Here is a 24,263-nt window from a genome sequence, read left to right as displayed (position 1 = left end):
AAGGTGAGTTATCTTTAAATCCAGAATGAAGAGAAACAGATATATGTTAAACACTGGGTCTGGTTTTTATCCACATTATAGAGCTCATGCAACAAGAAGTGAGTGTAGTAAAAGCATTGCCTGTTTCTGGGCTGCAAAGAGAGTGAGTGGAGAGATTTATGCCCCTCACCCTTCCCGTCATCCACTGCAGCAAGGGCTCTCCATGTTAAAAATGCCATAGGCTCCCTTGACATGGTTGGGGTGGGTTTCACCTGCTGTGGTGTTTAGAAATGGGTGAAGCCACTGGGCGCCAGTGGCTCAAGTCTGTAATCCTAGCTACTCAGAAGGCAGAGATCACGAGGATCATGGCTTGAAGCCAACTCCAGCAAATAATTCACTATACCCTATCTTGAAGAAACTCTTCAGAAAAAAAGGCTGGTAGAGTGGCTCAAGGTGTAGGCTCTAAGTTCAAACCCCAGTAACAAAAATAAATAAATAAACAAACAAATACATAAATAAATAGCAGATCCCTGCAGTGTCCTTTGTGGTCTGTGGCCCAGGATGAGAGCCTGTGGGCAGGACCAGTGTCCTGGCACACAGAGATCTTCTCTGAATATTCTTAATTTATTTCCCAAATGTATTTTCTGTTGATTCACAAAATGTTGTGTTCTCTAAATTTTTTTCATTTATTTATTTGAGAAGGGTCTCAGGGCGATGCCCAGGCTGGCCTCCAAGGTGTTGGCTCAATGGACCCCCTCCCCCTCAACCTTCCAAGTAGTGTGTGCGCACTGCACCTGCCCAGGTGTCTTAACTCTGCAACAAATTCATATGGTTGTCATATTTTCAGGTTTTGCTTTCTCTAACATCAGGAACAGACACAGGATTATGTCTCACACACAGGATTATGATGGTCCCAGAGCAGAAAACCACCACCAATGGGGTGCAGTGGATCAATCAGTGGGTCCTTGACCTTCACACCATTCTTGAGTCTTTTTGTTTCAGGGAGGGACATCTGATTCACTCAACTGATGTGGAGAAAGTTGAACAGCCAATCAGGATTAACTGTGTGGAGCTGCAGGAATCTGATTCGGATGCTTCTTTCTGCTTGGACAGGAGGTTGTTGAAAAAGAGGAGGTGCTTATAGAATGGTCAAGAAAGCTTTAGAGAAGCCAAAGGAAGAGAAGCAGAGTCCTGGAGCCTGGAGTCACTGCCTGGCTCTGCTGGGATTCAGAGAGCCCTGGGCACCTCGTCCACATCTGGTAAGTGACTCACCTCCATAAGGACACCCCGACCCTCCCTAGCCAGGGTCAGCTGTGGCCTTGCACCAGGGTGTCACTGAGAATCTTATGACTTCTACCTCTTCAGTTCAGATGAACAAGTTTAAGCCTTTTTTTCCTTTTTTTGGCAGTACCTATATTTGAAAGCAGTACCTCATGCTTGCTAGGCAGGCACTCTACCACTTGGGCCACTCCTCCAGCCCTTTTTCTTTTTTGTGTTGCATATATATTTTTTTTTGTCAGCAGGTAATGTGCCAATGTTGTAACAGGAATGCACATGTCGTGCAAAGATGTGAACGCCCAGTCATCACACTTAAGCAGCAAAAAAGGATCTGTTTTGGGTATTTTCAAGATAGGGTCTCTCAAATATTTGCCCAGGCAGGCCTCAGACCACAATCCTCCTGATCTCTGCCTCCCTAGTAATAAGCATTGAAGGTGTGAACCAAAGATGCCAGGTGCCCAAATATATTGAGTGTTCTCTGATTCATGCCATTTTTAAAGTTTTGTTGTTGTTTTGGTTATTGAGACAGTGTCTGGCACAAGAAGAAACAGCACCATCAATTTGACTGGACAATTTAAATATTACTTTAATCCTTTAACTTATAGTATCTGACTAGGCTGTCTTGTGATTTTACATCTTAAATTCTCATTCGTTAATTCATTCACTTAATTATTTTGGAGACTTATTTTCGTTATTCAGCCCAGACTTAACTGTAATTCTCACAGTCTCTCTGCCTTAGCTGCCCCAATGCTCTTCTTTGAGGCATGGGTACCCGCCCTGGGATCTCCAGATCCCTTGCGAATAAAGTTTAAAACAAAGCTGAATCTGAGCATGGTGGCTCAACTGTAATTCCAGCTTTGGGGAGGCTGAGGCAGGAGGTTAACTGTAGCTACAGGGAGAGACACTGTCACAACAGGAAGAATGAAAGGAAAAGGAAAAAAAGAAGGAAATTTAAAAGCATTTTGCACAGTATTTGGACTGGTGTCTTATGTGTTCAACTTCCATTTATTTATTTATTTTTGTATTGATTGATTTTTTTTGTATTTATTTATTGCAGCTAGGGATCCAACCCAGGATCTCCTGGATCCCAGGGAACCCCCAGTCACTTCAGTCTATACAGACTTTAAAGGTGGTGCCCTGTTCTGACCCAGGCCTTCCAGGCTCTTCTCCCAGTGCTCAGTGCTCCTAGGAGTGGGGATGGCATGTGGGAATCCCCCTGTCAGAGCTCATCTTAAGCTCAGGGTTTCCACCTCAGAGTCAGAGTTTCCCACATGCTGCCTCACACTGCCCCATGGCTTCCACAATCGCTTCTTCAAGGACTGGAAAAGCAAAAATGAGTGGTGCCATTTTCTTGAGTCTCCTTCATCTGTTCCAACAGGTTAATTAAGATGGAACATGGAATGTTCCATGTGAGGATGGTCACATGGGATTTCCCTTACCTTGGTTTTAGGACCTTGAGTGATGACCTGAAACCTAATGACTAAAATATTGGGGTGAGTTTTCAGGTTCCTTAGCATCCTTCCAGGAAAGGGGTGGGGCTTGAAGTCATAGGAGCAGTGGTAGGAAATGCATGGGCAATAGTGAACTTGTGCGCACATTGGTGGTGGCAAGACACTCATCCTGCTGCCAAAGTCACAAAGCTGAAGCTTTGTGGTCCTTACTTTCTGAAGGAAATGGGGTAAACTGAGGTCTCTTCTACCATTGCAGAACAATGACTTGGGTCCTAAGTTGGGTCCTTGGATGGTGAGTATGGGTTTTCTCGGCCTTGGCCTGAAGCAGGCATCTTCCTGGACACTTGCCAGGAGCCTCCCATTAGAGATCCTTCAGAATGAGCCTCAAGGCCCCACCCACCTTCTTACAGCTGGCAGGGCAGAGCCTGCTGAGGAATGAGGCCCTGGCCATCTCTGTTCTGGAGTTGCTGCTCATTAAACTCTTCCCTCTGCTCTCCATGGAGACCTTTGTCTGTTGAAAGACTGAGATCCTGAAAGCCATGGTGCAAGCCTGGCTCTTCCTGGGGGCACTGATGAAACTACAAGCCTGGATACCATAAACTTCACCCTGGATGGCCTTGACATGCTACTTGGCCAGCAGGTCAGTGTGACTCAGGGAACATAGAAGGCAGGGTGCTGGGGTCTATGAGTTGGAGACATAGAGAGATGGGGGAAGGGATGGGCTACAGGCAACTGATGGAGCAACTGAAGATATTAAAAAGACCAGGGCTGTTGCTGAGCTCCACCTGGGAAAGGCCTCTGAGAGTGGAGGACTTATAAGGATGGATGAGGGGATGGCAGAAGGAGCTGTACCTGTGTCCTCCCACAAGTGTTAGAAGTGGGGGCCAGTTGGGAGCCAATAGGTAGGGGGTAGAGAAAAGGAAGTGAGAGTTCTGCCCATGAAGGTCAGCTGAGGAGCTCCAATGAGCATGGGGCCCTGAAATTGGTGGTCAGCACTTCAAGAAAAAAAGAGGAAGAAAAATAGGAATAAAAACAGAAGGAAAGAAAGAAGGAAAACTAAGATGGTGATGAAACTGAAAAGGGCACAGTGATGTCCAGGATGGGAGGATGGAAGGATGGGGAATAGAAGCACAGCTGGATGTGACAAGATTCTCAGACTTAGAATCAGGATCTTGGGGAAGGGATGGCAGGTGCCATGTCTGGGGGTGAAGGTGGCAAGAAGATGCCCCCGAAACAGCCAAGAAGCAGGCCAAGGAGATGGATGAGGGAGACAAGGCTTTTAAGCAGAAACAAAAAGAGGAGCAGAAGAAACTCAAGGAGCTAAAAGCAAGGCTACGGAAAATGGCCCCCTGTCCACAGGTGGAATTAAGAAATCTGACAAAAAGTAACATGTTCCCTGTGCTTGAGATGATGGTGACCCTGATTCCATTCCTATTTGAACATCTGGGTTTCCTGCCATAGCATCTTTTGCCATCTACAGCTAGCATGAAACGTTGTGTTGGAGTCTGTTGTACATTTAAGAATAAGCACCTTCTGTAAAAAATAAATTGTAATACAGTGGATCCTTGTGTTTAGTATGTCAGCCACTATGTCACCCATTTGTACCTCAGCTGTGAATTTAAAGTAAACCCAGCCTAGAATCCTGCTAGACTCTGCTCTTTGGTCTTTGCTATACTCTGAACCCTGTATCACCTTGAATTAGAACAACTCATTTAAAAAGCTGTCAAAAAAATTCTCAGATTCTCCCTGTTTCTCCGCAGGAGGTGGAAACTGCAGGTGCTGGACCTGCTGACTGTGCACCAGAACTTCTGGAACGTATGGTCAGATGCCATGGCCTGGACTGGGCCCCACAGGCCAAGATCAGGAACCAAGTAGAGGAGGGTCCTCCAAGGACAGGGGTGAAGCAGCCCTTGAGGCTGATAGTTGACCTTAACCTGGACCTTGATGACCTTGATGAACTTCAAATACACTTGTTTGAGTGGTTCCAGCACAGGAAAAGTTCAACATAGCTCTGCTGTAGGAAGATGGAGATTTGAGGACTGTGCACCTGCAGCTCCAGGCTATGGGCCATCCACAGGGTCCTGGGGCTATTGGAGCTGAGTGGATGGAGAAGGTAGTTGTGCTTTGTCCCTGGACTCTGTGCACCCTGGACATGTTGCTTCTTACATGCACCAGATGAGAAACCTGTGCAAACTCCGAATCTCTCAAATCTGTGTGTTGGAAAACATAGATCCAGACAATGACAAGCAGCTTGTGGCCACCTTCACTTCTCAGTTCAGCAAACTCGGCTGTCTCTGAAAACTCTGTATGAGCAGTGCCTACTTCCTGCATGGCCACCTGCACCAGGTGCTCAGGTGAGGATGGATGTAGAGCAGAGTCAAGACTTTCCAATGTCAAAGAGTCATGGTGGATGGCCTCCAAAGAGTCCTCATGCTAGGAAGCCAGCTGTGGAGGTCAGGTGTAGGAACGGTCGGCTGCGAGGTCCTCCCTAGGAGGCATGTCTGAGCTCAGGTGGTTGAAGTAGGAAGGAGAAGAGGACACCGAAGGAGGGAACCACCTCACATGTGCACAGGTCACCTTGGTAGCCCTGAGCTCTGCAGATTAGTGAGCAGGAAGGAGCCTGAGTCTAAGTCCCCTTCTGTGAATGCAGGGTGTTGAGCACATGCAGGGGAGGGATGGGAATTGTGTGGCACTGGGGTTGAGGGTAAGGATAAGGAGTAAAGCAAGTGAGTAGTGACACATTCCATTCTGGGGATGCAGGGACGAGTGAGCATCACAGATAGCAACCCCAGTGGGGTTTCTAGATCTTGCCTGGGTTTGTCCTTCCTGCAAGAGTCCATTGACCAAAGCTGGACCATTGTGAGTGACAGTGATGAAAGGGCACTGTGGAGAGGGGGCAGTGAATCAGTCACACAGCGATGCTGAAAGACCTCAGCCTAGAAAGTGGTGACCACAGAACACGCTTGTAACGTGTGGCATCCTTGGTTTTGACCATGTTCAGACCATGTTCCACTTTGGGTGTGGGTGGGAAGGTGGTGCTCTCTGACCTCAAGGTCTTTCCTGATCCTCCTCCATTAGCCAGAACTAACTCCTTGGTCTGTCCTCAGGTGCGTGAAGACCCCCATGGAGTCCCTGTCAATAACTCACTACCAGCTTGCAGATCTAGTTGTCTGAGCATCTGCCAGCTAAAACACCTGGATCTGAGAGGAGTCCCATTGGCCTTTGGGTGTCCTGACCCACTCCAAATTCTGCCAGAGAGAGTTGCAGACACCCTGAAGACCCTGGGCTTGGTGGACAGTGGGTTCTGGGACCCCCAGCTCATTGCACTTCTGCCTACCCTGAGCCACTGTTCCCAGCTCACCACATTTAGCTTCTTTGAGAACCACATCTCCATTTCTGTCCTGAGGGACCTGCTGCACCATACAGCCACGTTGAGCCAGTTGAGCCAGGAGCTAAACCCTGTTTTTCTGGAGGGTCCAGCTGGGGGCTGTGGGCACAGGGAAAATTTCCCAACATTTTGCTGAGCTCATGGATACACTGAGGAACATTAGGCAACACAAGACGGTCTTGTTCACTATTGACTCCTGCTCTCAATGTGGCAACAGATGGGTGTATAACATGAAAAGGAGTCTCTGTTGCTGTCGACTGCCTGCCTAGTTCACTGCAAGTGTCAAAAGCTTTCTTCTGGGTACTGGGAAGTGAAGGTCAATGCCTAGGGATCTGGTCAAGAAAAACAGAAGATATAATTTCTTCCTGATGGGTGTGGGAATAGTAAAGGTGATGGAGTGGGGTTTGGATTTGGATGGGACAGGTTGAAGTAGGGAGAGATGGGACCTTTAGGACATGTGTCTTAAGGAGTCAGAAATCTGAATCAGAATGTGAAGATGTGGCTTCAGGCTGTCTGTGCATGGGGGTGTTGCCGTTTCATGGATGTTCATAGAGAAATGGTCAGAAATGAAGGAGGTCTTGAACTTTGTTGCAAATCCTCCTCACTTCCATGGCAGATCCACCTGGATTCCAGTGTAAAAGTCCTGTGACTGTAGGGAAAGCAAAGGCCCTGAGCTTTGCATCAGTGAGGCTGAAGCCCAAGACCTTGTGGCATCAACAATTAAAAGCCATGCTGATCACCGCCTTCCATTTCCTCCTTCTCTCTGGGCACCTGTGGCACCTTGTGTGTGTGGATGGTCAGTGGTTAATGCATACAAGGTTGACAGCTGAAGTGAGTACCTCAGACCCACTGTAAAGGATAGAGGGAATGGAATCCAGGCTATGGGGGACCACAGGCAAAGCCATGGGACTGAGGAAATGTGAAGGACAAAATGCATTAAAGAAAATGGGATTGGATGCCAGTGGCTAGCACCTTAAACTTAGCTACCCTGGAGGCAGAGATCAGGATTGTGGTTCAAAGCCAGCCCAGACACAAAGTTTTAGAGATCCTATCTCGGAAATACCCAACATAAAAAAGGACTGGTAGAGTGACTCATGAGATAGAACTCTGCCTAGCAAGCACAAGGCCCTGAGTTCAAACTCCAGTGCCACACACACAAACACACACTCACACACAAAAGGGAGTATAAGTCACATTTCAGTGGCCATATTCCTTGGTACTCGCAACTATTTGCCTGTCTGCTGCCCAGAAAGCCTATAATGCATGGACAAATATTCACCCCTGTGCTGAGGTTTTACTGTGCAAATGAACTGATGGTGGACTGGAAGGATCTTACCTTTGCAATTCTGTCTGGTGTCTTTTGATAATTTGATTTACACAGATAGCAGTAACACAGTCTTGGCTGAGAGTTCTCTACAGATGTTTCCTCCTAAACTTGGCCAATTGAAATGGAAGAGATTCCCACCATAGAGGCAGACATGCGCACATGAACATCATCTACTCAGGAGTCGCTCCTCTTCTTTTACACCTTGCTCAGTTGATCCCACTGGAAACACCTTTGACCAGACTAGGAGGGGAACTCAATCTCCCCTTTAAATTTCTAAATTCTATCCACACAAAACCCCTTTAAACCTTCCATCTCCCACACCTAAAAATAAACTAGTCACAGATAACACAACTGCTCATTGCAAGAGCAGGGGATGGAGCTTTTTTAACCAAGTTTTGGTTATAAAAAGACTAAAAGTATAATTAATTCTTAATTCTCATGCCTAGGTCACAGATGTCTTCCATCTTCCTGCACAAAACCTGTCCAGGTGTAGCAAGTCCTAGCTCTGCTGTTTGAGGAGGAGCTGAGACAGACCACAAGCAGCACAGCCAGAACCCCAGCTCTGGACCATGGTTGTTCTGTGAGGTAACAGGTCATGGCCTGTCCTTTCCTCTATTTTACTTGAGGAGATTGAAGGAAGCAGGGTGTGGGATTCAGCAGCGGGTTCAGGTGTTTTGCATTCAGCCATCTGGATGCATGAGTGATGCTTAGAGAAGAGTATTTGTCATCTCTTCAGGTTCATGATGACAAGAATCTGAAGGTTCATTGTGACAAGAAAAAGGTCATCTGAGGGTAATGGACTGTGCATTAATGGAGAGTCTGAACAAAACCTGCTCAGGGGACAGATCTGAGGTCTTAGGAACAGGATCAGATGTAAGGCACCAGTGCTCACTGAGACAGGCAGGTGCTGAATTGCTTAGTAGCCACTGCCTGAGTCAGTCCACTGTGGCCACCAGGCAAGGGAGGGAGACAGGGAGTCTTATTCTCCACCTGTACAGTTCTGTGTTGAGGGTGAGCCCAGAACTCTGCAAGTGAGATTTGATTTTCACTGGGAAGGAGCTAGGCAGAACACACAGCTCTCCTTAAAAGTAGCTCATTTCCTGAAACCTAGTCCTTACCAATGGCTGGGACTAAAGAAGCAATTCAATCCACTGGGTCTTGCTTGGTAAATAATACCTTAAAACTGTAAGGGCAGAAAGTCAAGGGCAGGAATAGAAAATCATTTAGTGTATTGTAGAATACTGTCATTATGGCTTTAGGGTAGAGCACTTCAGAGGGTCCACACTGCCTCATATCAAAGCTGTTGTGACAATGACACACCAGCAAATCATCCAGCCTCTTCTCAATCACCTGTGTGGTGACTGCTGTCCTGTGGTGCTGGCTTCCCAGGGCCTCAGTGGCAGCAGCAGCTGATCCAAGCTGCTGGCGGCAGGGAGAGACCTGGGTTGGGGCAAGGGCATCCAGGTCCTGATCAGAGCAGGGAAGACTGAGGCTCACTGCTTTCAGAACCAGTGGCTTTAAAGGATGGCCTTGGGACCTGGATAGGCTTCTTCCTCACCCCAGAAGTCATCAGCTTTGGGATCTCCTTGAGCTACACATCTCAGGGCAGGTGACAGGTGGAGCTGGAGGCCTCCTCGGGCCTGAGAGGATCCAGCACCCAGTAACAGTGGCATTCCTGGTCATGGTCAGTGTCATAGGGTGGGGCCAGGATGTGCAGGAAGCCAGCGGTCTTGGCCACAGCACTGACCTGGTGCTGGTTGTGCATGTGTGGCATGAGGTTGCAGGGCTGCTGGCCTTGGTGGCTGGGTCTGGGAGCACAGGACTCCGCATCACAGGGCCTCCACCTCTAGAGCCCACAGAGTGGCTCGCCTGCCTGCAGCTGGTCCATGCAGCTGAAGTGCAATGTGCCGTGGAGCACATTCAGCACCGCGTGCAAGCCTGGGTTGTCCTGCAGTGGGATGTCACACTGCTTGCAGCAGGAACACACCCAGGCTGGAGCCATCAGTCCCACAGGTTCATGTAGGTGACCTGGGGTAGGTGGGTCCTCAGTGGAGGCAAGGTGGTCCTGCCTGAAAAGATCTAGTGTTCATGGGCAGGGACATGGGCCACCAGTCTTTAAGCTTGCTTAAGGTTCTCCATGAAGTCAGGCGGCATTGGCGCCTCTGAGCCACAGGCCTTGACGCGGTGGGCACTGCTGCCTGGGAAGATGATGCTTACCCAGCAGGTGACCCCTTGACCAGTGAAACCTGGCTTTCAAAGTGCAGGCGTGCTGTGCCTCTGCACAACACAGTCAACCACATGCCATCCTCCACCCCTTGAGGACCCCTCCTGTCCACCCTGTGTGGTTGTCTATAGCTGCTGTGGCTGTCCCCATAACTAGCTGCCCATTGGACAGGAGCCTCAACCAACCTCAGCAGCCAGGCTCAGGCACCTCCCAGCAGGCTTGGCAACCCACAGCCCATCCATCTATTTATCCATCCATCCATTCTTCTATCTACTTGTGTATGTATGCATGGATTCACCTTGAGCAGGCTCTCATGTAGCCCAGGCTGGCCTCCCACTTGTAATCCTCCCGCCGTCTCTTCCCAGTATTGGGATTATAAGCTGTGCTTCTGCACCCAGCTAAACATTTATTTGACAGCAATGTGAATGTCCATCATATAAAATAAGGCTAATTCATTTCGTGTTTCATTTTACAAACCCCTTGAGAAGTTCTGGGTCCCTCTGAAACCTCCCAAATTTAGTTTATATACAAAAAAGTTTTAATATAGAATTTGATCTTAGAGTAGTTTGTCAAAAATATAAAAAGGTTTAAAACATTTCATGGAAGTGGTGTCAGGGATCATTATGAAATAAGTCATTCATTAGTCAAAAGTGTGATAATTAACAGATTTTAGAAGGAAATACAGAATGTGACCTACCTAGTTAAAAAACAAACAAATAAACCATGCCTTCAATTTTTAACAGAAATCAGAACAGTATAGACCAGGGAAAATGAGGCATGGGAAACAGGAGCTAAGGATTCAAACAGGCAGGTAAGGGCAAAACCAGAAGCAGAAACCATGTTGCAGAAGGGCCTACACCTTGAGCCACTCCACCGCCCTTTCTTTTTGTTGGGTTTTTTCGAGATAGGGTCTTGAGACCTATTTGCTGGGGGCTGGCTTGGAACCACAATTCTCCTGATTTCTGCCTCCTGAGCAGCTAGGATTACAGATGTGAGCCACTCGCACCCAGCTACATGTTTTCATCTTACTGAGCGTATTCTTCTGTGCACTTGGAATAGTTCCTTAAAATGACACTGAGCCTGTGTAAGGGAACAGACACAGAGACAGGGAATGCCGAGACCTCTGAGGAGAAGCTGTGTGTGCAGAAGAAGAATGACATGGAGGCAAAGGAGGTTTCTTTTCACTCTCTTTGTTTTTCTTTTAAATGGATGACTGTGGAGAGTCTGTTCATACTGATGAAATAACCTGTTAGAGAAGGGGGAACTGAAGGTTCAGCACAGATGGAGCAGAGAACAATGAGAAAACTTTGAGAAGTTAAAGAGAAGCTTCAGCATGTCAAGATCATTAGGACCACGGGTTCAGTAACAGCAACAAATCAGAAGAAGCTAGATGTCCACAAACAGACACAGTGCTCACCTGAGTCCTCAGCTATGGGATGCTCTGTGCCAGCCAATGAGAATGAGGACAGATCTTCAATCCTTCCACTTCAGTGGGAAAAGCACCATGACCATCTCACAGTAAGACACCCTTTCTAGAAGAGTGGATGAAACTGGAGGCCTCCATGTGTAGGGACAAATGGAGAGGAAGTCAGAAAGATCTGGAATGAGGAAACTAACCCAAACCCTCTAGAGAAGGGCCTGAGATGCAGGGAAGGCCAGGGAAGGTGTTGCTCTGTGTGCATTGTGGGACTGTTTGACAGTGACGATGTCCTGCATTTCTGGGGAAAACGTATGGAAACCAGTGAGGTTCAGCTCATGAGCCCTTATGAAGGCTGGACGTTGACACACAGGCAGTGAGAGCAGCAGCCTGAGTGCTGTGTCTTCCACGTTACTTTTAGCCAGCTGTGTTCTTTCCAAGCTGTCCTTTTGGTGGCTGTCACCGATGGTAGAGGTTCCATGTGACCTGCAGGACATGAGCACTTGCTACCACTTGTCAGGTGCCATGCTCAGAAGTGGGGAGCCAGAATGGTGGGAACACTATCCTTGCCATTTCAGTGGCCATTCTGTTTACCAGGTGAGTGTTAAGAAAACCAGTAACAGTTAACCAAGCATTCCTTTCCAGTGCAATTCTGGAGCTCCTAGGTCTTTACCAAAGGGATTGGCCCCACCTGGATGGTTATGGCTGCTTTGTTCATTGCCAGCATTTGGAATCCATTATGGCTTCCTTTAGCAGGTGAATGAATAACTGAGCCATGGTCCTGCCAGACACTGAAAATCAAGTCATGGGTTGGGGACTGTGTGAGAAAGGTGGGTGTGGGGAGGGGTCTTCGATCCTTATGAAAATTATCCAGTGAAAGAAAGCAATCATAGAGGCTACATACTAGATGACATTCCACAAAGGCAAAACCACGGAGAAAGCAGAAAGCCCAGTGGTTGGCAGGTTCTGGTGGGAGGGGGTGCGAACAGCCAAAGCACATAGGACTTTGAGCACAAGAAACTATTCTGTATGATCCTGTAATGCGGGTTCATTCAAAACTCATTGACTGGACAACAGCAAGAATGAGCTACAAGGTCAACTATGGATTTGCAAATATGTGTCCTTAGGTCTATGAATGATGTTTGTTCTCCTCTGAAAGGGACGCTGCTCCTGGGGGAGGCAGTGCCTGTGTGGAGCAGGGGATGTGGGAACTGGGGAGCTTCTGCCTAATTTTTCTGTGATTCTAAAACTGGTGTAAGTAACCAAGTCAACATTCAAAAATAAGTGTGGCCAGTGGCTGACACCTGTAATCCTAGCTACTCAGGAGACAGAGGCGAGGAGGACTGTGGTTAGAAGCCATCCTGGGCAAGCAGTTCTAGAGACCTCATCTAGAAATTACCCAATGCAAAAAAGGGCTGGTGGAGTGGCTCAAGTAGTAGAGTGCCTTCCTGAGTTCAAACTCTAGTACCGGCAAAAAAAAATTAAGTATGCCAACTCAAGCTCTATCATTTTGTTCTTCTAAAAATTTATTAAATAAGTAATATTATTATTCATTGATGTTTACATTTATTTTTCAAAGTCTCATTTCTTTATTTTTTATTAATTTGTTTTGAGAAAAGCTTTCACTATGTCCTTGAGCCTGGTCTAAAACTTATAATCTTAATATCTCAGTTTTATGAATCTGGGATTACAGATGTGTGTACCACACACAGATTAATTTTTCAATTATTACTCAGTCATTTCTTTTTTCAGTGCTGGGATGGAGCCCAGGGCATCACACTGTTCTACCACCACTACCACTGAAAACACCCAGAGCAAGTATCTTTCTTTTTGATCCAGAAAATCAAATTAAACACTATTTTCATATACCATTGCATTCTGTAAAAGATCTAAATTTCCTTATAATTTTCAAAATGATTTATGTCCTTATTATCTCTTAAAATCACAACACAGGAAACTTCCTCCCATTTCCTACAGAACAGCAGGGAATGTTTCTCCCTTATTTCCTCAATTCTTCCTACTTATATTGCTATACTAAAATAAATCATTGCTAAAATTTAAAAAAATCACACTATTAATGCTCAGTAGTGTACCATAACAGCAGTTTTGTAAATGTTCACAGGAAAGCAAGGGTGCTCCAAAACACACGCATTTGTCCCAAATGTCCAGCAGGGGGCGCACAAAGCCCACAGCTTTTTTTTTTTGGAGGCCCTGGGGTTTGAATTCAGGGTCTAGGCAGGTACTCTTAATACTTGAGCCACCCTGACAGCTCAAGCCTACAGCGTTGATCTTTTCTGATCACTGGAAATGAATCCAGGTGTATTTTTTCCTTTTTGGGGACTGGACTCAGGACTTACCCCTTGCTATGCAGATGCTCTTCCACATTAACCCATGAATCCAGCTGTGCCCCCACCTCCCACCCCTGTTGCCTGATGAATCTTTGCTCTGTGGATGAATCCTGATTAAATGGAAGCTCCATGTAGAGGCTGAGTCCCATTTGGTGCCTGACTCCCTGCTTTCCTCTCTGTTGCCAAGAATGGAGCGTGCATTGAAGGATGGGGTAACCTGCCAAGAGGGATAAAGAGGGAAAAGAAGCAGTTCCCTTTCTGTGGTGCCTCCCCCTGCTTCAGATGGGCCAGGGCCTTGTTATACCACATGAGCCATGCCCCCAGCCCTTTGGGGTTTTACAGTTTTCATTTCTTGATAGACTTTTACTCACTTTTACAAAGTAAATCATTAGCACAAGGAAGGAACATTTGTCAACCAACTGGAGGCCGTGTCTGCTGGAGCAAAGGACACGGTTGGGAGACCCAAGAACATGGCCTCTGAAACGTGGCTTAACCTGATTCCTTTTTCATGCATTTTGTCTTTCCTTTTCCCCAGCCCCCACACGTGCCTATGGTCCACCCCAGCCTGAGCGTCCTGGATTCCAAACCCCTGTATTCCCAAAAGGACTCTGTCCTTTAGAGTGGGTCTGAGGAGCTCACTTCAGCTGACAGCCTTGTGTGCATTAAAAAGCAGCCAGCCACACACACAGGATGTCACAGATACCCATAGAGAAGGAAGAGTGGAAGGCAGTCGTCAGCGTGGCTCCAATTGTGGATGCCATGAGTTCTTGGTCTTCGGCCTCACTGATGAGACAGCTCAGTGCCTGTGGTTCTCTACAGTCACAGGACTTTCCTCCCTGTACACTGGACACCAGGATAACAGACCAGGCAGACAAAGAGTGTTTATATGAGGTTCTGACCACTTTTATTATAGACCACTGGGCAGGGGCAAGAGCCCCATGCACCTCTCCAGTCTGAAGCCACATCGACACATTCTGATTCGTATTTATGACTGCATAAGACACATGACAAAAGGACTCATTGCGCCTTGTGTCAACTTTTCCCCTCTAATATGAGCACCCCTTCATCACCTTCATTTTCCCCAAACCTATTGAACAGTGGGTTGAAACCACATGTTCATTGTACCCATGATCAGACCCCTAGGTCTTGGCTTTCACTTAATAGTGGTCAGGAGAAAAATTTAGATATTTGCAGTCAACTAGGTATACATCCAACAGTAGCTTAGATGGTGCTCCATGTCATAGAAACATCGGCTGCCACATTGAGGGCACTCCTCAGTACCAAACAGCACCATCTTGGGCTTCCTTATGGTCCTCAGTGTATCCAAGAGCTCAGCACAATGTTGAGTAAGTCTTTCTGTGATCACAGAACCCAGCCCATCATAGCTCTCCAGAGGAACTGGGTACAGCTCCTGGCTCAACCGGCTCAGCTTGGCAGTATGGCACAGCAGGTCTTTCAGAACAGACATGGAGATGTGGTTCCCAAAGAAGTTGAATGTAGTGAGCTGGGAGCAACAGCTCAGGGCAGGCAGGAGGGCAGTGAGCTGGGAGTCCCTGATCCCACAGTCCTCCAAGTTCAGGATCTTCAGAGTGTCTGAGACTCTCTCTAGCAGAATTTGGAAGGGCTTTGGATCTACATAGCTCAGCGTGACTCCTCTCAGACTCAGATATTTGAGCTGGTTGATGCTCAGGCACTGAGATAGATAGTCCAAGTCTGATTCTTCAAGCTGGCATTGAGTTATTGACAGGGACTCCAAGGGGGTCTTCAGGCACCTGAGGACAGAACAAGCAGTAAGTTCTGGCTAATGGATTGTAGGCTGGAGGAGGGTGGAATGACCTCAGGTCAGAGAGCATAATCTTTTCCAGTCATACCCAAGGCTGACCTTACCATCTGTACCTGGTTAATATCAAGGATGTCACTTGTTAAGAGTGTGTTCTCAGGCTGGGTGCCAGTAGGATTACTCCTGTAATCCTAGCTACTCAGCAGGCAGAGATTAGGAGGATCATGTTTAAAGGCAACCCCAGGCAAGTAGTTTCCAAGACACTATTTTGAAAACAAATCCCATCACAAGAAAGGGCTGGTGGAGTGGCTCAAGTGGTAACAGAACATGCCCAACAAGTGTGAGGCCCTGAGTTCAAACCTCAGTATCACCAAAAATAAACAGTGTATTCTATAGTCATCTGGGCTGAGGTCTTTCACCATCACTGTGTGACTGCCTCACTACCCCCTCTCCACAGTGCCCTTTCCTCATTGTCACACAATGCCCCAGCTCTGGCCAGAGGAGACCTGTAGGAAGGACAAACTCAGGCAAGATCTGAAAACCTAACTGGTGTTGCTTCCTGTGTGGCTCACTCCCCTGCGTTCCCAGCATAGCATCTGTCACTGTCCTTGTGTTTCACTCCTGCTCCTCACCCAAACACCAGTGCCACATACTTCCCATCTGTCCCCTGCCTGAGTGCAACGCCACCATTCAGAGAAGGGGGAACTTAGAGACAGGTCCCTTCTTGCTCACTCAGCTGCAGAGCTCAGTGTCCCTGTGGTGACCTGTGCAGGTGTGAGGTGGTTCCCTCCATCAGAGCCCCTGTCTCTTTCCTATTTCCAGCACCTCAGTTTAGACACACCTCCTGGGAGGAATTCATTGCCCACCCTTGCTATACTTGTCCACCATACCTGTCTTCCTAGTATGGTGATTCTTTACAGGCCATTCACCTTGAAGAATCCCCATTGGCATTGATGGGCTATGAGTGTCCACATTACAGGATAGACTAGAAAAAATCAACACTTACACATCTAATGCACACATCACACTGACATCTTCAATGGCTGGCAAACAGCACATGTTTCCCGTGCCTAATGTAACAAGGAAAGGCTTGACTCTATGCCTCCCAGACTGCCCAGTCCATCCTCACCTGAGCACCTGGTGCAGATGGCCACGAAGGAAATAGGCCCCATTCATATAGAGCTGTTGGAGACAGCTGAGTTTGCCAAACTCAAAAGAGAAGGTGGTGACAAGCTGCTCATTCTGTTCTGGAGACATGCGTAACAACACACAGGTACGAGAGATGCAGAGTGTGCGCAGGTTTCTCATCTGGCCCAGGTAAGAAGCAAACACACCCAGGATGCACAGGGACCAGGGACAATGTAGGACCACCTCCTCTATCCAGTTCAGCTCCAATAGGCTCAGGACCCTGTGGATGGGCCATGGCCTGGAGCCACAAGTGCACAGTCCCCAAATCTGCATCTTCCTACAGCAGAGCTGTACTGAACTTTTCCTCTGCAGGACCCACTCAAACAGGTGTATCTGGAGTTCATGTAGGTCATCAAGATCCAGGTTAAGGTCAATTATCAGCCGCAAGGGCTGCTTCACCCCTGTCCTTGGTTGGACCTCCACTGCGTGATTGATGCTCTTGGCCTGTGGGGTGCAGTACCCAGCCATGTTTCCAGCCCACACCTTCCAAAAGTTCTGGTGCACAGTCCGCAGGTCCAGCACCTGCAGTTTCCATCTCCTGAGGAGAAACAGGGAGAGTCTGAGAATCTTGTCAGAACCCCAACATCCACTTGCGCTTCTATTCTCCATCCTCCATCCTGGACATCACTGTGCCCTTTTCAATTTCTTCTCCATGTTAGTTTTCTTTTTTTCTTTCCTTCTGTTTTTTTTTCTATCTTTCTTCCTCTTATTTCTTGAAGAGTTGAGCCACATTCCCTGGGCCCCATGTTTGCTAGGCAAAGGTTCCTCACCTGGGCTTCATAACAGAACTCTCACTTCCTTTTCTCCACCCCCTTCCCATTGGATCAAATTTGTTCCCCACTTCTAACAGCTGTGGAAGGACACAGGTACAGCTCTTTCTGCCACCCTGTCATCAATCCTTATCAGTCCTCCACTCCCAGAAGTCCTTTCCTAAGAGAAGCTCAGCAATGGTCATGGCCTTTCTAGTTTCTTCCTTGCTTCATCAGATACTGCTTCCCCTATGTCCCTAACTCAGTCTTCCATAGATCACGGCACCCTCCATTTGATATTTCCTGAGTCACACTCACCTGGGACGAACCTGGTGGCGGAGCAGCATGTCAATCCCACCCAGGGTGATCTGTAAGGTCTCCAGGTCTTGAGTCTTCATCAGGGGTCCCAGGGGGAAGAAAGGGAAGGGCCAGGCCTGCACCATGGCTTTCATGATCTCAGTGCGTCTCTGGGCAAAGGCCTCCATGAACAGAGGAGGGAAGAGCTCCATGGGCAGTGTCTGTAGAGCAGAGATGGCCAGGGCCTCGTTCCTCAGCAGGCTCTGCCCTGCCAGCTGCAGGAGGGTGGGTGGGGCCTTGATGCTCATTCTGAAGGATCTGTAATGAGAGGCTTCTGCCAAGCATCCAGGAAGATGCCTGCTTCAGGACAAGGCCAAGAAAACCCCCACTCACCATCCAAGGACCCAAGTCAGGACATGAGTCATTGCTCTGCAGTGGTGGAAGAGACTCAGTTTACCCCATTTCACCTCAGCACCTGAGGATCACAAAGCCACAGCTCTGTGACAGCTGGTAGCAGGATAAGTGTGTCACCAGCACCAACATGGGCAGAAGTTCACTACTGCCCGTGCATTTCCTACCTCTGCTCCTGTGAGTTTAGTCCTCCCTGGAAGAGACACAAGGAGCCATAAACTCACCCCAGCCTTTCTGTCATAGTTTCTGGTCACCTTCAAGTTCCTAAAACAAAGGCAAGGGACGTCTCATGTGCCCTGCCTCCCTACATTCATTCTCTGTTCCTTCTATGTCATCGTGCTTGAAGCGCTAAAGAGACTAGAAAATGGTGCCATTCATTTCCAATCCTTGAAGAAGTGATTGTGGAAGCAGTGGGAGGCAGCATGTGGGAAATGCTGATTCTGAGGTGGAAACCCTGAGCCTAAGGCGAGCTCTGAGAGGGACATTCCCATGTGCCAGTCCTTCTGCAAGGAGCACTGAGCCCTGGGAGAGGAGCCTGGGAAGCCTGGGTTAGAATAGGGCTCTACCTTTGCAGTCTACACAGGCTGGGGTGGAGCTCAGTGACAGAGGGTTCCCTGGCTTACAGGAGATACTGGGCTGGATCACCAACTACACTAAACAGTAAATAAATAAAAATCAAATACATAAGACCCTGGGCTAAATACTGTGCAAAATGCTTTTAAACTTCCTTCCTTTTTTTTTTTCCGTTCTTTTTCCTGTTGTGACAGTGTCTCTCTGTATAGCTGCATTTGACCTCCAACAATTAATCCTCCTGCCTCACCTTCCCAAAAGCTGGGATTACAGTGGTGTCACCAGTCCCAGTCCCAGCTTTGTTTTAAACTTTAATTGCTAGGGAGGTGTAGATCCCAAGGGGATACCCATGCCTGCAATCACACCAGGAAGGATATGAGATAGAGTTGTAGGTCAGTGGAGACTAAGTAGTGAAAACAAGTCTCCAAAAGAACTAAATGAATGAAGGAATAAATGTATAATTAAATAAATAAATAAGGAGAATTTAACTTGTAAAATCACAAGAGCACTTAGTTAGATACTGTAATTTAAGGGACTACAAAGTAATATTTAAATTGCTGAATACTAAAAGTCCAGTCAAATTGATGGTGCTGTTTTAAAAAACAAAACAAATCTTTCTTGATTGAGAAGTTTATAAATGAAAGCCAAGCATGGTACTGTAATTGTAAAATTTGTAATTCTAGCTCTAGGATTAGCTGAATCCTAATCAGGAGAGAATCATGATTTCAAGGGCAACTAGGGTTATATAGCCAGACTCTCTCCAAAAGTGAAAACAACACAAAATTAAAAATGGCATAAGCCCAGAAACACTTAAGATATTTGAGAACTGGGCTTTTGCTTGTTATCCTAGCTATGAGGGAGGCAGAGATCAGGAGGATTGTGGTTCAAAGCCATCCCAGGCAAATAGTTTGAGAGACCCTATCTCAAACATTCCCAACATAGATCCTTTTTTGGTTCATAAGCATGATGATTGGGCATTCATGGATTTACCTGTCATGTGTGTCCCTCAAACCTAGTTATAACATTGGTACATTACCACTTTGACATTAAAAAAAAACAAACCCCAACACAAAAAAGAGTTGGAGGAATGGCCCAAGAGGTGGAGTGCCTGCCTAGCAAGCATGAGGCCTTGAGTTCCAACCCCAGAACCACCCAAAATGAAAAAAAAAAATTCTTAAACCATTCATCTAAAGAGGCAGAAGTCATAAGATTCTCAGTGCCACCATGGTTGTAGGCCACAACTGAGCTTGACTGAGGGAGGGTGTGAGGTGTCCTTATGCAGGTGAGTCACTTACCAGTGTGTGAGAGGTGCCCGAGGGCTCTCTGAATCGCAGCAGGACCAGGCAGTGACTCCAGGCAATAGGACTCTGCTTCTCTTCTTTTTGTTCCTCTGAAGCTTTTTTGACCTTTTTGCAAGCATCCTTTTTCAACAGCCTCCTGTCCAATCAGGAAGCAACATCTGATCAGATTCCTGAAGCTCCACCTAGTTTTTCCTGACTGGCAGTTCAACTTTTTCCAGATCAATTGCATGAGTCAGATGACCCTTCCTAAAAGGGAAAGAGTTAGGGATAGAATGAAGGTCAAGGACCCACTCTTGATTCACTGTACCCCATGGGTGGTGGTTTTCTGCTCATTGACCAACATAATCCTGAGTATGAGACAGGAAAATGTTCAGTGTGTTCCTGATATTAAAGAAAGCAAAACCTGAAAATATCACTGTTTAGGGATGTTTGTTCATGTCAACATTATGAATTTGTTGCAGAGTTAAAACACCTGGGCAGGTGCAGTGCGCACACACTGCTTGGAAGGTTGAGGGGGAGGGGGTCCATTGAGCCAACACCTTGGAGGCCAGCCTGGGCATCACCCTGAGACCCTTCTCAAATAAATGAATGGATGAAAAGAAAGGTAGATGGAAAGAAAGAAATACAAAGATGAATACAGAAATAAATACACAAACAAAGGTATCCAGCAATAGAGAACACAACATTATTTGAATCAACATAAAATACATTTGAGCAATGAATTAAAAATATTCAGAGACCATCTTTATGCACCAGGACACTGGTCCTCCCCACAGGCTCTTATGTTGAACCACAGATCACAAGGACACTGTAGGGCCCCACTTCATTTCTAAACACCACAGCAGGTGAAAACACACCCCAATATTATGAAGGGAGGCCATTGTGCGGAACTCTTGCTGGAGTGGATGATGGAAGGGTGAGGGACATGCATTGCTCTAATTACTACTCTCTACAGTCTAGAAAGATGCAATGTTCACTTTACTACATGTAGTTCTTGTGCATGAGTTATATAATATGACCAAACCAGACCTAGAGTTTAACATATATCTGTTTTTCTTGATTCTGAATTTAAAGAAAATTTACACTAAAAAGCATTTCTGAATCATCACTGTGTGGTTTGTACTTTCTTGATTTTTCTTTATTTCATTAGACAAGGTCCCCTATGTAACTCATGATGTAACTCTGGCACTGTAGGCCCATCTACCAAGCCAGGTTTAACTGCTGTGTTTGGAACCAGACACTTAAATTTGTATTGAAACAATTAAAATTGTCTCTTTTTACCAAGGTGATGCTGACAGGGAAAAGGGAAGTTCCTGCCCTTCCTTCCCCAAGCTGAAACCAAAGCAATGTCTTTCAAGGCCAAAAAGTCTGTGCTGAAAGACATCCACAGAACAAAATGAGAAGGTATGCATGTCACACATCTTCATGCAGCTCAAGACGCTGTGGCTCTGAAGGCAGCACAAGTGCCCTAGGAAGAGTGTCCCCAGGACACATGGCCTTGCCCACTATGCCATCATCATGTTCCCCCTCACAACTGAATCAACCGTGAAGAGGGTAGAGCACAACACCACATTTGTGTTCATTGTGGATGTAAGGTCAACAAGCACCAGAGCACATGCTATGAAGAAGCTCTCACACATTAATGTGGTCAATGCCCTGATCAGGCCAGATGGGAAGAAAAAGGCATATGTTCACTGACTCCTGATTTTGATGCTTTGGGTATTGCCAACAAAATTAGAATCATCTAAATGGAGTCCAGCTGGATAAATCTAAATATGTTTATTTTCACCATAAAAATGAATAAAGTTGTCCTAATGTAAATTTATAAGTCTGAGAAGGGAGTACTTCAACATTTTAATCCTATTTGAAACTCCAAGTGATCAAAGTAGGAGAAGTCTTTTCCTTGCAGCATGGTGATGGAACTCAGTCTCTAGCAATCCAGGTAAGTGTTCTACTCCTGAGCTCCATCCCCAGCCTGAGAATCACTTTTATATTATAAGAAAATCCACAGCCACAGAGTATGGTGGCAAACACCTATAATCCCAACACTCGGTAGGTAGGGAGAATAGAAATGGGAGTTAAAATTCATCCTGTGAGGAGATCCTGCCTCACAAAAAGTGGGGCAGGTAGAGGTGAGGGAGAGAGAGAAACAAAACAAGAAAAACCACATTTGTGAGAAACACAAGTCTATAAGGATGGGAACATGGTTCAAGTAGGTGGTAGGGCACCTGCCTAAGTGCACAATGGGTATGGATTTTCAGGGAGTCTGTTTCCACCTATTTCTCTCCTTTTCTTTCCACTTCACACCATGGGAATTGTTACGTGTCATGTAACTATAGATTTAACATGCAGGTTGTTAATAATGAACTTTTATGTTGTCTGCAGGTCCCTCTGGCAACTTATAAAGTCCTAAGAGGATCAAGCAGTTTTGTCTAACCCATCAGAACAGGAACTTCTGGCCTTCAGGCATCCTGTCCTCGAGATAAACTAGATTACGGTCGGATGGAAATTCAGCAAGATCAACTAGGCAGTATAAGGTAACAGATCCTCAAAGCTCAAAGAATCCCAATGAGATATAAATTGTAAGGGAAAGGTGAGATCCACAGCTTTTATGGTATCAAAGTTTAGTGATCTTCTCAGAACAGTCTTAGATAAAGATAAAATTTTATGTAAGTCCCAGATGGATCGCAAGAAGAAAATTTGGCATGTTCACAAATTAGAAGTTAAAACATATTACAAGACCTGGGCATGGTGGTCAATGCCCGTAATCCTAGCACTCCAGAGGCAGAGGCAATAGGAATTTAAATTCAGGGTCAGCCTGGGCTACAGAGTGAAACCCTGTTTCAAGAAAGGAAACAATAAGGGCCTAGGGCTCAGTGATAAAATGCTTGCCTAACATGGTGGAGATGCTGAGTTGAAGTACAGCACCACCAAAACAAAACAGCAAATAAAATAAAAGATCTTTCAAACTTATTCAAGGTGTGGGGTTGAGGCTCAAGAGGTGGAGTTCTTTTCTAGTAAGGAGGAAGTCTTTATTTCAAAACCCATTACCAACAAAAAAGAAAAAAAATACTGTTTTCACAAGAGAAAACCAACAAACAATAAAAGCAAAGAAGAGAGAAAGGACAGAACAAAAATTCTACAAGAAAACCAAGGGGGAACTGGGCAAGTAAAATCTCTATCTTTCAGTAATAACCTTAAATTTAAATTAATTTAATGCTCCAATTAAAGGCTTATGATGACTGGATTGATTTAAAAAAAAGAAAAAAAAGGACTGAATCACCTGCTGTTTAGAAACAACTCACTTTCCCTATAAGGACACACTCAGACAAAAAAAAAAAAAAAAAAAAAAAGGGAAGGGAGGGAAACAGATCTTCCATGAAATGGAAACCAAATGACAGCAGAATGGTTTACCTCACATCAGATGAAGTAGACTTTAGATTTAAAAATAAAGAGAAAGTGAAGAAGATCAGTATATAATGATAAAGGGGTTAATCAAGACCAAAGATGCAGCAATTGCAAATATCTGTGCACCTGATACAGGAGCGCCACAATATAAAAAGCAGATCTTACTAAATCTAAAAGCAGAGCTAGACTACAGCACAATAATAGTAGTGGTCTTCAACACCCCACTTTACCAATGGACAGATCACCCTGAGGGAAAATCAACAATCATCAGACTGAAACTATACTCTAGATCTAATGCACAGTGATAGAACATTCCCCCCACAGCTGCAGAATTTACATTCTTCTAAACAGCACATAGAACATTCTCCAAAACAAATCATATGTTAGATCCCAAAACAAATCCTCACAAATTTAAGAATAGTAAAATAGTTTTAAGTACCTTTTCTGACCATAGTGGCATAACATGAGATGTTCGTAGCAGGACTCCATAATATCAGCATTTCAGAGTGGGAAACAGGAGGATCCCAAGTTCAAGGACAACTTTGTGTGTTATTGAGTTCCTGATCAACCTGATCTCTGAACCCTGTCTCCATGCCTTGCAAAGTAGAAGTTAGTAGTGATGGGAAACTTACAGGACTGAAGGCCTGGCTCAGACAGCAGAGCTCCTGCTTAGTGAATGTGAGGCCCTAAGCTCAAACCCCTATACTTAAAAAGGGAGAGAGAGAGAGAGAGAGAGAAGGAGAGAGAGAGAGAGAGAGGAGGCAGGAGTGAGGAGAGGAGAAAAACAGGAAGGAAGGAAGGAAGGAAGGAAGGAAGGAAGGAAGGGAAGGAAGGAGCCGGCCAATATCCCCAATGAACATAGTTGCAAATCATCAAGGCAATACTAGCAAGGAGAATCCAGCACACATCAAGGAGATCATTCTCTGTGATCTAGTGGATCCATCCCAGGGATGCAAGGATAGTTCAACATCTGCAAATCAAGGAATGTAACACTCTACGTCAGAAGAATAAGGTAGAAAAACTACGCCATTTCTGGAATAGTTGCAAAAAAAGTAACATTTAACAGTCATCCAGGATTTATTTATTTATTCATTTTTTTAATGGCAATACTATGGATTCTACTCAGGGCCTCAATCTTACTAGGCAA

The 24,263-nt window shown here is 46.0% G+C and overlaps 1 protein-coding gene, 1 non-coding gene and 2 pseudogenes across 2 annotated transcripts; 2 read left to right on the top strand and 2 right to left on the bottom strand.

The window, feature by feature from the left end:
• Positions 1–1,493: 1,493 nt before the first annotated feature.
• Positions 1,494–1,588, bottom strand: LOC141425395 (small nucleolar RNA U13; annotated as a pseudogene).
• A 1,497-nt stretch (positions 1,589–3,085) lies between these two features.
• LOC141424898 (PRAME family member 12-like) lies at positions 3,086–6,232 on the top strand (annotated as a pseudogene).
• Positions 6,233–14,610: 8,378 nt separating this feature from the next.
• On the bottom strand, positions 14,611–17,734 carry LOC109701620 (PRAME family member 12-like). The gene is made up of 3 exons (XM_020187152.1): positions 17,448–17,734; positions 16,322–16,918; positions 14,611–15,184 (listed from the first exon to the last, which is right to left on the bottom strand). Exons 1-3 carry the CDS (start codon positions 17,732–17,734, stop codon positions 14,611–14,613), a joined length of 1,458 nt encoding a protein of 485 aa, XP_020042741.1.
• Positions 17,735–19,349: 1,615 nt separating this feature from the next.
• LOC141425390 (small nucleolar RNA U13) lies at positions 19,350–19,453 on the top strand. Its single transcript, XR_012450441.1, has one exon. It is a non-coding gene; the product is annotated as a small nucleolar RNA U13 (small nucleolar RNA).
• Positions 19,454–24,263: the final 4,810 nt, after the last annotated feature.

The sequence above is a fragment of the Castor canadensis genome, chromosome 7 (assembly GCF_047511655.1).
Source record: "Castor canadensis chromosome 7, mCasCan1.hap1v2, whole genome shotgun sequence".
Lineage (NCBI taxonomy): Eukaryota > Metazoa > Chordata > Mammalia > Rodentia > Castoridae > Castor > Castor canadensis.
The sequence above is the reverse complement of the archived record's forward strand: the minus strand, read 5'-3'. Positions and strand labels throughout refer to the sequence as shown.

Coding starts and splice junctions, on each gene's coding strand:
- LOC109701620 (XM_020187152.1), bottom strand. CDS start 17,734: ATGAGCATCAAGGCCCCACCCACCCTCCTGCAGCTGGCAGGGCAGAGC. Junction 16,919..17,447: donor CGCCACCAGGTTCGTCCCAG/GTGAGTGTGACT, acceptor GTTTCTCCTCAG/GAGATGGAAACTGCAGGTGC. Junction 15,185..16,321: donor CATCTGCACCAGGTGCTCAG/GTGAGGATGGAC, acceptor TTCTGTCCTCAG/GTGCCTGAAGACCCCCTTGG.